Below are 13,641 nucleotides of genomic sequence, written 5' to 3'. Positions count from 1 at the left end.
TTTTAATATTGCATTCCAGAAAGTCAATTAATTATAAGCATTATTAATAATTTCTTAGAAGACCAGTTTAGACAGCAGAATTGTATCACTCCAAAAAAGACAAGAAAAAAGTATGAAAATTATTATTGCAAATGAGATTTAGTGATACTTTTATACAGTGCAAAACATGATTTTTTTTTACTCATTATTTTTGTCTTAGATTCCAGTAAAAATGTCTACAGTTTCTACTAGTTTATGCTTAAAACACACACACACAAAAAAACAATTTTAAGTATAAACTCACTTAATTTTGAGATTTATTTCAGAAAACAACACATTTTACTTCACATGTAAGTGTATCTTGACTTAAAGGCACAATATGTAATTTTTTGCCGCTAGAGGGCGCTCATTCAAAACAAAGGCGTAGCTTGATGATGCCTTGATTTTGAGGAATCATGGGAGTTGTTGTCTTCACGTCTACAGCCAGCATGAAGCAGGGTGTGGCTGAAAGCCGTTGGAGCTGAACGATGCCGCTGGAGCGATTGCTAATGAGAGACGAGCGCGACACACACGGCTCGAGAGCAGTGGAGCTTTTATTATGCCATAGTCTCCACTTCTGCTTCTTCCGGTCATGTGAGTGTGGGGTAACGCAGCGCTGTTTATCATATTAGATACATTTGCGTGTTGAAAGTTGGTATAATGCTACTCTGTGCATTCGCTCGGCAGCTGCTATGAGACACCTGTTGCTCATTGTAGTAAGCTAGATCGATATTAGTCATGGTAAAGCATGGTACTCGTGGTAAATCAAGAAAACAAGATTTAAACAAGACTTACTGAGTTGAGCTATATAACAATGATTAGTTTTCTGTCTAAAAATGTAGCCAAACAGCTCACCTGTCAAATAAAAACACATAATATATAAAAGCGTCTTTGGTGTTTCCATGGTTTCTACAAAATAAAATCAAGGTTCGAGGTTGACGTATTGATAGGCGACACACGGACACGGTTTGTGTCCTGGTTAAAATTGCTTATATCTGGGATAATGCAAGTACACAAGTCAACAAAATACAGTGGTTTTTAGATATTTTAATGCAAAAATCTTACATATTGTGCCTTTAAGAATGTTATAATAATATTTGTACTGGAAAACAAGCTTCATTTTTGGCAGAACATCTTGTGTTTTTCTTCAAAGAGGAACAAATAATACTTGGCTGGAATGAATAAATGAAGATAAAATTGGGTGAGGTATTACTTTAAAACTGCTTTGGTCTCTCAAGAGATTCTGACTAAGAGGTCTTACCTGAGCTGCGGCTTCACCGAAGGCATCGCTTCCTGGTGCTCATGATGGAAAGCAGGAACTGAGCTCCAGTGAGCGTCTGTTTATCACGTCTGTTAGTGGTTCTGCATGACTGGCACATGTAATTCAATCCACCGATCCAAACAACTGATAAGACACACTGTATCAGAGCTCTGGAGAAGAGCTTACACACGAAACCTTGATTCTCAGCATCTCAATTATAGCGTAAAACAGTGAATGAGTCTGTTAACCTTGAGCATTGAGAATCTAAAAAGGTTACACTGAAAGATTCCCTGATGTCCTTCTGGCCGCACTTGAAGGCTGCTCTTTTCATTGCTGTTTAAGACGGATACAGTTTCTGTTCCTCTACAGTCACTGCTACAGCGATCAGGATCAAGCCCAGCTGTCTTTGCGCTCCTGGATCAGTGTGGTGACGGGTAAGATGAAGGCCATCGACCGCGAGCACAAGCATGTGGAACTGATGGCGAATGGTAAAGTGAACTACGACTATCTGATCCTCTGCACCGGCCTGCAGTATCAGGTCAGAGACGCACAAACACAACATTAACACAATTCAATGAACCAAGATGTCACTATGAATTATGAAACATGTATTATGAGCCAACTTAGCTCAGTGTTTGCAAATTAATGCAATGCTAATTTGTTATCCATGCAGAGCACAATAATTAGCACATGAGAAATCAGCTTGTGTGGATGCTGCTGTATTTGGCAAAGTCTGACAATACATTTAGTAGTATTACATTGCAAATACTGAGTATGTAGAAGCTAGAAATATATCAAATAAATTTCTTAATATATTAAATTAATTTAAATAAATCTTAAATTTAAAATATTTGCATTATATATATATATATATATATATATATATATATCGCAATTAATTGCATCTAACATAAAAGTTTGTTTACATAAAATGTGTGTGTGTATATATATATATATATTTATTTATATATAAATATGTGTGTGTGTGTGTGTGCATGTCTGTGTGTATATACATATATATATATATATATATATATATATATATATATAGAATATATATAAATAAAATAATGTATATACACATATTATGTAAACACAAACTTTCATGTTAGATGTGATTGATCGATTTGACAGCACTTATAATAACATAATAAATATTATTTATATTAAATAATTTCATATTAATTTGTCAACACAAATAACAGGTACGTATATATATATATATATATATATATATATATATGTATGTGTGTGTGTGTGTGTGTATATATATATATATATATATATATATATATATATTATATTTATATATAAATATGTGTGTGTGTGTGTGTGTATATACATACATACACACACATATATGTATAAATATATGTATATATTGTATATGTGTATATACATATATATATATATATATAGAATATATATAAATAAAATAATGTATATACACATTATGTAAACACAAACGTTCAAACTTTCATGTTAGATGTGATTAATTGATTTGACAGCACTTATAATAACATATAATAAATATTATTTATATTAAATAATTTAATATTAATTTGTCAACACAAATAATAGGTACTATATATATATATATATAAAAGTAAGTATCTGTAATTTGTGTTGACAAATTGATATTAAATTATTTAATATAAATAATATTAATATGAATTTGATATTTAAATTTATTTATTTTTATTTAAATAAATTATATTAAACAGTGTTGTTAGAGTATAGAAAAAAGATTTGATTTATTTATTTATATGTATACATATTATACAGAGAAAGAGAGATCAAGATTTATTTTTTCTAATGACACTTCAGATGCCTAGTCTCACCAGTATCGACATCATTGACCAGACCACCAGCAGTCTGAACCCACATCAGCCCAGATACAGATCCACATGGCCCGCTCCGTCCAACCTCTTCACCCTCAACGACCAGCACGACTGCTCAAACGCCCATCAGTGGCTCATGGACAACTTCGTGGAACTGACAGGTGCATTTACTGCAAATTTATAAAGATTTTATTAGCCGTTCTTCAGAGCTGAGTCTAGATCAGTGTGACATCCAGACCTCTCTCATGCATAATCTCATTTACCAAGCCACTGTTATTCTAAAGCTGCATCCAACTGTCAGAGCATAACAAGTAGCTAATTAGCGTGAGTGAAATCTAATCTCCTTCCATCCATTTACAGGGGAATATTAATATTAGCAGGGTGAGCTAAGAATTAATCTGCACGGGCAGAGATGAGCCACCGCTATCTGTCTGATTAAGCCTATTATATTTACTAATTACAGCCTCCTTTAATAATCCAGGAAGTAGTGCAATTACCAGTGAATGCTAATTATACCGTCTGCACATGAAAGATATCAATTTAGTGGCATGAGAATTTGTATTTGGGTCAACCAGAGAGGCTTCGCCGGGTCTGGCTCCGAATAAGTTGTCAACACAAATTACCTGATAATAGTTTTGGCAGAAATCCTGTTCGGGTTGAAAATATCCCTGTGCTCAGAGGTTGAGTGTTGTGCAGTGCTGGCTGTGGTTCAGCACCATGGACAGGGCATTGAGCGAGGCTTCCTCAAACTGTTCAGCTGTACAGCGCTGCATGGGGAAAGAAGCACATTCATTCACCACACAGATGATATGTATGTAAATGACCGCCATTACAAAATCCTATTTAACATATACTGGCATAAAGAAATCTGGAGCTATAGAACTGCATGTGTGAGATGAATAGAAGACAAAACCACATTTATATTGATGCACATTTAATATTATCTTGTATATATTAAAGCGGACCTGTTATGCAAAATTCACTTTTATAAGGTGTTTGAACACTGATGTGTGTCCTCAGTGTGCAACAAGAAGCTTATAATAGTAAAAATCCAACCTCTTCTTTTTTATATAATCCCCATAAATCATAAACTGTCTCTCCAAATGAGTGGTTCCAGATTTCCCCCTACTCTTACGTAAGAGCCCCGCCCATGACTGGTGACGATCTGCCCTATTGGCTTAGCTCCGCCCCTCAGAGAGCTGTACACAGCCCGCCATGTTTATCTCCTCACAACAGCATTTAACAGCAGCATTCAAGTAAGAAATGTATTCTGATTAAAGCTACTAAGCAGCTGCTGTCACTTTAATACACAGATCCACTATACATGCCATTCTTTCCCTGCTGTTTACATTCACAGACATAACCGACTGTGAACTTTGTGTGTTTTTGACATAACCTTGTGTGAATTTGACAGTTGTAATAAGACATGTAAGAGAAATCAGTTTAATACTCACAGGACGCACCATCTGACAGCCAGCTTTTTGTGCGAGTGCTTTGGATGTGTGAACCCGAGCCGGACTTGGGACCCGACCCGGATGGGAATGAGGTTTTGGGGGGGATCAGTGTAACGGACATAGGCCGGCCACCTGTAGCGGGTCAGTAGAACCAGTTACATGCACTCAGAAAAACATTTAATCAGAAGTTTAAACAGTTGTGGCTTTAAAACAGAGGTGTAAAGAGCACCTGAAAACCATACTTGAGTAAAAGTACAGATACCTTACAGTGAAAATGACTCACCAGTTCCAAAATGACTAAAAGTCATAGAGTATCTGATTTTAACAGTACTTAAGTGTTTTACTCATACTAAATGTAGGCTCAAATTGCACTAGTCCTCGATACCTAAGAGACATGCCAGTGAAAATAAGAAACAATTGATTTGTAAGATAAGAAATCATGTTTATTTTCTAAAATCAAATTAAAACTGAACACCTTAATATTGCACAAAAAGGCCATGAGTAAATCAATATCCATCAAAAAGGTCTCGTCAATATAGCGGAAAAATAAAATAATGTTACGTAAAATTAAATTGTCAATGTCTGCTTGCACTGGATGTGCTGGTTTCGGCCTCATCACCGGCTGCATGACCTCATTTCATAAATCAGACACCTGCGATTCAGCACCTACTTGCTAATGCACTCGCATTCATGTAAAGTAGCCTTGTTGACAAGTTAGGATGAGTAAGGGCAAAACGCACAAGATATATTATCTCCAATGCCCGTAGATGGCAATATTGCTTCTTTATAGCAGGAACAAACTGCTGCAGAAAAGGTTAGGTGCCATGAAATATGTAATGTGTAATTGCATTACTTAACTCAAATGTATTGGAGTAAAAAGTGCATTTACTTGTTCAAAAATGTACTTAAGTAGAAAGTAAAAGTTGCTAATATCTTTGATACTCAGTACAACTACAAAGTAGCCAAAAAGATACTTAAGTACATTAACTAATTACATTTACTCAAATACTTTATACCTCTGCGTTAAAACACATGCAAGTAATTAACTGCAATGCCACATGAGCATGACCGTGATAGAGATGTAATCAAAACCAAACAGATGTTTTAGTTTTTGGCAGAGTTTCTGAGGCATGAGTTATACAGGCTCCGCCCTCTTCTGGAAAGTGGGGCGGGGAGCAGCAGCTCATTTGCATTTAAAGACACATGCACAAAAACAGCATGTTTTTCCTTCCACTCAAAAATAGGCATATTATAGGGAAATTTGAGCATGCAGCCGTTCGTCTTTGCATCATTACATCACGTCTGTAAACAGAAAGGAAGGAGTCCCAGCTAGTGGCTATATCATGTGAGGATGCTGCTTGTAGCGGATCATTTATAGCCTTTTCTCACAGCAGCTGAAATAATTAAACTAATCATTTTGATGGTGGACTGTAATCCAGAAAGGTCCAAATGACAGTCATCAGTGACACTGACAACTGGAGATTCACTCGTAGTCAAAAGCAAAAGACGTCGGACTGCGGAGTGGCTGCAGAAATTGAAATCTACAGGTAACGCTAATACACACTAAATATGTAGTTAGCATTAACAATTTGAGAACAAAGTATAACAATAATAATAATTTGCAAGGTTTGGCATGATCCTAGCTGAGCTATTGTTAGATTTAATCATCATTGGTAGCTCATTTATATGCTTTTTTCTCAGTTGGTCAGAACAAAAGTTACTTACTTGTTCAGATGACATTTTCTTATTTTGTTCATACTTCCAAGACTTAGAATCTTTGTTTGCAAAGTACAGTATCCACACCGATGTGGTGACTGACACCAAACATTAGATTCATCCACACGGAGTCGTGCCAATGCACAACGCACATAACGATAATAATTCCGCATATAACTGCAATTGCAGGTTTCAAACAGAGATGGCAACAATGAGGCAAAACTTCCAGACTGTAGCTTTAATGTTATATTCTGATAAATGAACGAACTATTTAATGAGCACTGATGGTAACAGCAATATGATCAAAGTAACCATGCTTTAAACACAGCCAAACTCATGCATTTATACCCATGTATAAGATCATCTGTCATTATACAGGATCATGCATATGCGCCTTATATATTCACTCTGTGTTATGCGAGCTCCGACTGATTAGTTTTCATACTTGAGGACACTAATATTAACATCAAAGACCTTCCTTCACAATAGATCTCAATTAAATCAATCCAGCACTGATGGTGTAAGAGGGTTTCTGACACTGTTTAGATGCAGCAGTGAAAGGACATCACTTCCTTCATCTTCTCTTCCTTCTTTCGTTCCCATCTTCTAACCTAAAAGAACCTTCTCCAGGTTGCTAAGTGACCCTTCTCGGTTTCATTGTCACTGATATTATCTCTCCAAATGGCCGTAATAAATTGCTTCCCTTCCTCCTTGCGGAGGGTAAATGGCATTAAGTTTATTTTACCGTTAAGTAAACCATCTTTCAATTGGAGGGAATGTAACTTGATGAATTATAGTTGGTGTGGATGTGGAGGAAGTCTAGTGTCTTATGTTGTCAAATCAGGCTGCCTTTTTTAATGTGAACTGTGTAAAGTATTCACCACCAACAAATCTGTGGTCTGTCATAGGCGACGCTGTGGTATACGGAAACACCATAGACGTGTACACCTGTGTGGAGACGCTCATGCGCCTCGGTGTCAGCGGCCGCCGGATTCATGTAGTCCATCCTCCGAAAGATGACCCATCTTCCTGTTTCCATGATGGCTCAGTGGATCATGCAGTGAAACAGGCTCTGGAAAAGGAGGAAGTCCAAATCCATCATGATTGCCTGTTGAAGCATCTCAACGACGGACAACCCACAGATCCCGTGACATCGGTGTCCTTCACCACTGACGGTCCGACCCTGCGACTGGAGTGTGCGGTTAGGAACATAAAACATTCTTAAACATCAGTTCATTAACTGTACTCGTTTAATGGTTGTGGGATGTTCAGCCCATCATGATTTGGAAAACACTTTAAATGCTGCATGTTTGTCACAGGTGTTCCTCAGCTTCTCGTGTAAAACCGTCGACCGCGACGCCTTCAAGGCCATCAACGATGCCTGTTTAGTGTTCGATGGCCATTTGGTGGTAGATACCACCTTCCATACCAACGACTCCTCCATATACACCGCTGGCCCTTTGACCAAATACTCCCGGCGTTACCATGCTGACCAGTGGAGCGATTCCTGCTTTAATTCTAAGGAGGTGGGGCAGAGTTTGGCATCTGTTCTCTTGCCCCTATGTGACCCGACCCTGGAGCGTCCCGCCGGCCCACCGTCTGACCAGGAGCACCTCATTCCACTCTACAGTCAGGCCAAGATCCAAGGTCACTATTCTCCTTCCGAATTTCTGAATCACAAGCCCAGTACATCCGTGCAGGTGGTTAAAATGTTTAGCATGTGTTGCGTCACCCAGTTCCCCCCCCCCCTCATCTAATTCTGACCGACACCAAACTATTGACAGTTCATTTGCATAATCTAATCACAGGCTAAGTGATTATAGCAGAATGGACCATCTGTTACACAGAAACACAGTGTCTGATATGAGATAAACAGCTTTATAATCATATTTGTGGTGTTCAGGGGGAAATGCTATTAATTTTGTGTTTGTAAAAACAAGGGGTTATGAGGAATATATGGAAGCTTGTTTCCACCACTGAATAAAAAATAAAAGAGGTAATTGTGAATTTTTATCTCGCAATTCTCAGAATTGCATGATATAAACTCATAAATGTGAGTTATGAAGTCAGAATCGTGTGATATAAAGACACAATTGTGAGATATAACCTCGCAATTCAGAGAAAAAAAAGTCAGTCTTTTTCCCCCTCACAATTCTGACTTTATTTCTCGCAATTTCGAGTTTATATCTCGCAATTCTGACTTTATTTCTTGTAACTGTGAGTTTTTATCTCGCAATTCTGACTTTATTTCTTGTAATTGTGAGTTTATTTCTCACAATTCTGACTATTTTTGCAATTGCTAGTTTATATCTAAAAATTCTGACTTTATTTTTGCAATTTTGAGTTTATATCTCACAATTCTGACTTTATTTCTCACAATTGCAAGTTTATTTCTCACAATTCTGACTATTTCTCGCAAGTTTATATCTCGCAATTCTGACTTTATTTCTTGTAATTGCAAGTTTATTTCTCACAATTCTGACTATTTTTGCAATTGTGAGTTTATTTCTCACAATTCTGACTTTATTTCTCGCAATTTCGAGTTTATTTCTCACAATTCTGACTTTATTTCTCGCAATTTCGAGTTTATATCTCGCAATTCTGACTTTATTTCTTGTAACTGTGAGTTTTTATCTCGCAATTCTGACTTTATTTCTTGTAATTGTGAGTTTATTTCTCACAATTCTGACTATTTTCGCAATTGCTAGTTTATATCTAAAAATTCTGACTTTATTTTTGCAATTTTGAGTTTATATCTCACAATTCTGACTTTATTTCTCACAATTGCAAGTTTATTTCTCACAATTCTGACTATTTCTTGCAAGTTTATATCTCGCAATTCTGACTTTATTTCTTGTAATTGCGAGTTTATTTCTCACAATTCTGACTATTTCTCACAAATGCAAGTTTATATCTCGCAATTCTGACTTTATTTCTTGTAATTGCGAGTTTATTTCTCACAATTCTGACTATTTTTGCAATTGTGAGTTTATTTCTCACAATTCTGACTTTATTTCTCGCAATTTCGAGTTTATTTCTCACAATTCTGACTTTATTTCTCGCAATTTCGAGTTTATATCTCGCAATTCTGACTTTATTTCTTGTAACTGTGAGTTTTTATCTCGCAATTCTGACTTTATTTCTTGTAATTGTGAGTTTATTTCTCACAATTCTGACTATTTTTGCAATTGCTAGTTTATATCTAAAAATTCTGACTTTATTTTTGCAATTTTGAGTTTATATCTCACAATTCTGACTTTATTTCTCACAATTGCAAGTTTATTTCTCACAATTCTGACTATTTCTCGCAAGTTTATATCTCGCAATTCTGACTTTATTTCTTGTAATTGCGAGTTTATTTCTCACAATTCTGACTATTTTTGCAATTGTGAGTTTATTTCTCACAATTCTGACTTTATTTCTCGCAATTTCGAGTTTATTTCTCACAATTCTGACTTTATTTCTCGCAATTTCGAGTTTATATCTCGCAATTCTGACTTTATTTCTTGTAATTGTGAGTTTATTTCTCACAATTCTGACTATTTTTGCAATTGCTAGTTTATATCTAAAAATTCTGACTTTATTTTTGCAATTTTGAGTTTATATCTCACAATTCTGACTTTATTTCTCACAATTGCAAGTTTATTTCTCACAATTCTGACTATTTCTCGCAAGTTTATATCTCGCAATTCTGACTTTATTTCTTGTAATTGCGAGTTTATTTCTCACAATTCTGACTATTTTTACAATTGCGAGTTTATTTCTCACAATTCTGACTATTTCTCACAAATGCAAGTTTATATCTCGCAATTCTGACTTTATTTCTTGTAATTGCGAGTTTATTTCTCACAATTCTGACTATTTTTGCAATTGTGAGTTTATATCTAAAAATTCTGACTTTATTTTTGCAATTGTGAGTTTATTTCTCACAGTTCTGACTATTTCTCGCAAATGCAAGTTTATATCTCACAATTCTGACTTTATTTCTTGCAATTGCGAGTTTATATCTTGCATATAAATATGATAAAGTCTCAATTATCTTTTAAATTGTTTTAATCCATGGTGGAAACAAGCTTCCATTGGACTAACTTGTAATAATACTCACTTTCACAGGGGGAAGATTACCAGGCGGCTACAATTACCTCCATGTCGCAAAACCAACATCCAAAGGACACGAACCTCCATCAGCTAAGAAAGTACGTTTAAATTCTGCAGGTCAAAATCAAATATTAGTCTGCATCATATCACAGAACAATCGTAGTAGATTACTTTAGGTGTTGCATTAGGAGCCAAAAAGGTCCATCTTTATTATTTGTGTCCTGCAGGGTCGTGACATGGTGACGGGCCGCACTGAGACGGGGAACTACTTTCATCTGCATCTCAGCCAGCATGATGTGGTGGAGAGCATCACGTGCCTCTCGAAGAATGCACTTCCCGTCTCCAACCTCCTGTGTCTCTACAGGAAACACCAGCTGCTGCTGAATCATCTCTGCTCACGCTACCACGAGGGTTTGGTCCATGACTTGTACAGGTCCAACCTTCTCACATAAATCTTGTTACAAAAATTCATTTTTCTGTCACCGTCAGACAATGCATTAACACACTAAACGGACTAAATCAGGGCTAAAGTCAAGCCTAATCCTAAATTACAAGTTACAGCTTTTAAAGACTAATTCTTCATTTCAAATCTAAAAAAATTCTACAATGAAAGTTCTACACTTCAATCTAAATGACATTCAAAACATGTCTTCATTTAACATAATACCTTGATACCTTATTCATGGTGGAAATATATTATAGAACCAGGTTTGATTGTTTAAATACCAAACCTAACAACTAATTCTCTTGAATTAATGCACAGGATTATTTATGACACTTCAAACCTTAATCATATCTGTCCTCATGTGGTCACACTTTATATAAAGATCCATTTCCGACAGTGTGACCTCTGCTCCAAAAATTTTACCACCACTGACCCTTCTCCACCAGAGCCATTGTCCTGCATTACTAATCTGTTTATGCAGGTGTGCAATCCGCTTTACCACACCACCAGGAGACAATAGTTAAGCCACCCAGCAGTGCTGATCACACTTATTAAAATGGGATTCTTCACTGCTCTTTTGTCATGACTCTGAATGTGGCCGGCACTCAATGTCATTACAGAGAACGGCTGATCGTCAAGACCCGTGAACATAATTGATCAACCGTGCTGCTATACGGAGGATATTAGATGAACATGCTGTGTGTCCAGAGTTAAAGTGACAGTTCCCCCAAAATCATTATTTACTCACCCTCATGTCGTTCCACACCTGTTTGTGGTTTTTCATGGAATGCAAAAGGACCATCTCATTTCTACAGTGTCCATATGCTCTAAAAAAAAGACAAAACACCATAAAAACATCATTAAAAATTGCATGTCTAGCAAGTCATAGACATAATGATAGAAGTCTGAGTGAACAACAGGTTTGGGGTTGATAAGATTTTTTTAATGCTTTTGAAAATTCTCTTCTGCTCACCAAGATCAAAAATACAGTAACAACTGTAATATTGTGGAAATATTATTACAATTTAAAATAACTGTTTTCTATGTGAAGAAATAGTAAAATATAATTTATTCCTGTGATCGAAGCTGAATTTTCAGCATCATTACTCCAGTCTTCAGTGTCACATGATTCTTTTGTGCTCCTTCATATTATGGAAACTGTTAACATTTTTCCTTATTATTCTTTGATGCATTTATTCAAAATAGATTTTTTTAACATTATAAATGTCTTTACTGTCACTTTAGACACATTTAATTCATCTTTGTTGAATAAAAGTATTAATTTCTTTCAAAACAAAAATCGTACTGACCTCAGACTTTAAACAGAAGCGTATGTCTTTAAATCCAAACATAACTTTTTAATTTCCTCTTTTCCGCAGTTATTTTAGAGAGAACTGGTGCTTGGCTCTTTATCACGACCGCTTTGCTGACTTTGAACAGGAGGTGCGCCAAATCATGGACTCAGCCAAACTAGAGGTCGGTTTCCTGTACATCTACATCTATGTTTGAATCATTTACCCTCTGAAAAGACTTTCCAGAACTTGTCAGATAAACAATTACGTAACATGCTTCCACATGCACGGTTCATTTTAATGCAATGTAGCTCTGGTGGGCAGAAATGCAACCAGATCAGATGTTAAAAATAAAATATAAAATAAAAATCAGATGCAACACAAATGCGTTTGTCCAAGTCTGGCAAGTAAACCATCTTGCTAAAAGTTGGGTCTTGAATATGGAAATAAACATGGGGGGGAAACTAGACAGGTTCCTTTAAAGGTGCTTTAAACATGATTATAAGATTTAATAAAATGTTTGTTTACTATGAAGAACATCTCACTTGGGAACACAAGATGTGCATATTTCAAAAACAAAAAAATTTGTATAGCGTCTTGTCTCCACAGGGTGAGAGTGGTTTGGTGTCAATTCAAGAGGCTCTTCAGAAGATAGTGGACGATAAAGCAGAGTCCGATCGGCCGACGAGTCTCAGCGAGGTGTTTCAGAAAAGCGAGGCTTATTCTGCTCTGAGAAAGAGTGTTCTGGATTATCTGAAGTACAACAGATACCATCTGACTATGTACGCCCGACCGGGACTGCTCTAATCAATATCCATTTTACATTTAGGAGGAGCATTTATTCACTACTTCTTCTTTTGTTTCTCTATTTCTTTACATTTGCTGCACCATATGTCACATTGTGGGGGTTGGGGGCCAAAGAACTTGAGCAAATAAATACAGCTTCTTGTTTTGTCAAAAGCAAATGTTTGGTGTGTACTGAGTGACAATTCATTAACAATATCTGACTTTGCTCTTTTGAATAGTCTGTGTATGTGTTATCCAGTATTGGGTTGTATATTACGCTGAGATCTGAAGGCAGTGCGGCGGGGCAGATAAGAGCAGCAGAACGAGGGTGAAGACGGAGCGCAGCAGCAGCTGTATGATAATGAATGTGGGGCAGAAAATCACAGACGCATGATCCAACAGTCACATAGCTCGTGTATGGGTAGTAATGCCACCAGATCAGATGTTAAACATAACAACAAATGAAAATAAAACAATAAAAGGAAATTAAATAAGATTAAACTATTTCAGATGCAACAAATGTGTTTTTCTAAAAGCTGGGTCTTGATTGTGGAAATAAATACAATTAAAAATGCAGTAAAAAACAAAAATACACAGGTTTCTCTAAAATGCAAATCAAGTGAAATAGTAAAAATGCTAAGTTGGGTTGAAAATGGACAAACCCAGTGATCGTTTTGTTTCATTTAACTCAACTATTGTTTAAAAATGACTGTATTGTTTGCTTAAAACT

The 13,641-nt window shown here is 36.1% G+C and overlaps 1 protein-coding gene and 1 long non-coding RNA gene across 5 annotated transcripts in view; one reads left to right on the top strand and one right to left on the bottom strand.

The window, feature by feature from the left end:
- Positions 1-13,090, top strand: part of cfap61 (cilia and flagella associated protein 61) — a 38,021-nt gene extending 24,931 nt beyond the window's left edge. For 2 of the 3 annotated variants that reach the window (XM_048208022.1, XM_048208021.1), the window contains exons 19-26: positions 1,649-1,817; positions 3,107-3,281; positions 7,199-7,491; positions 7,610-7,937; positions 10,404-10,486; positions 10,616-10,821; positions 12,213-12,309; positions 12,735-13,090. In XM_048208022.1, the coding sequence (XP_048063979.1) occupies positions 1,649-1,817; positions 3,107-3,281; positions 7,199-7,491; positions 7,610-7,937; positions 10,404-10,486; positions 10,616-10,821; positions 12,213-12,309; positions 12,735-12,932 (1,549 nt within the window). In that variant the 3' untranslated portion in view covers positions 12,933-13,090. The remainder of the gene's footprint in view (positions 1-1,648; positions 1,818-3,106; positions 3,282-7,198; positions 7,492-7,609; positions 7,938-10,403; positions 10,487-10,615; positions 10,822-12,212; positions 12,310-12,734) is intronic. The other variant, XM_048208023.1, reaches the window with a different exon arrangement.
- Positions 3,160-12,206, bottom strand: LOC125278699. 2 transcript variants are annotated; one of them, XR_007187251.1, is made up of 4 exons: positions 11,582-12,206; positions 4,575-4,706; positions 3,744-3,887; positions 3,160-3,290 (listed from the first exon to the last, which is right to left on the bottom strand). It is a non-coding gene; the product is annotated as an uncharacterized LOC125278699 (long non-coding RNA). The 2 variants fall into 2 exon arrangements; XR_007187250.1 differs by lacking the exon at positions 11,582-12,206 and having other exon boundaries at positions 4,575-5,814.
- Positions 13,091-13,641: the final 551 nt, after the last annotated feature.

The sequence above is a fragment of the Megalobrama amblycephala genome, linkage group LG11 (assembly GCF_018812025.1).
Source record: "Megalobrama amblycephala isolate DHTTF-2021 linkage group LG11, ASM1881202v1, whole genome shotgun sequence".
Classification (NCBI taxonomy): Eukaryota; Metazoa; Chordata; class Actinopteri; order Cypriniformes; family Xenocyprididae; genus Megalobrama; species Megalobrama amblycephala.
This window is presented reverse-complemented; position numbering and strand designations above follow the sequence as displayed.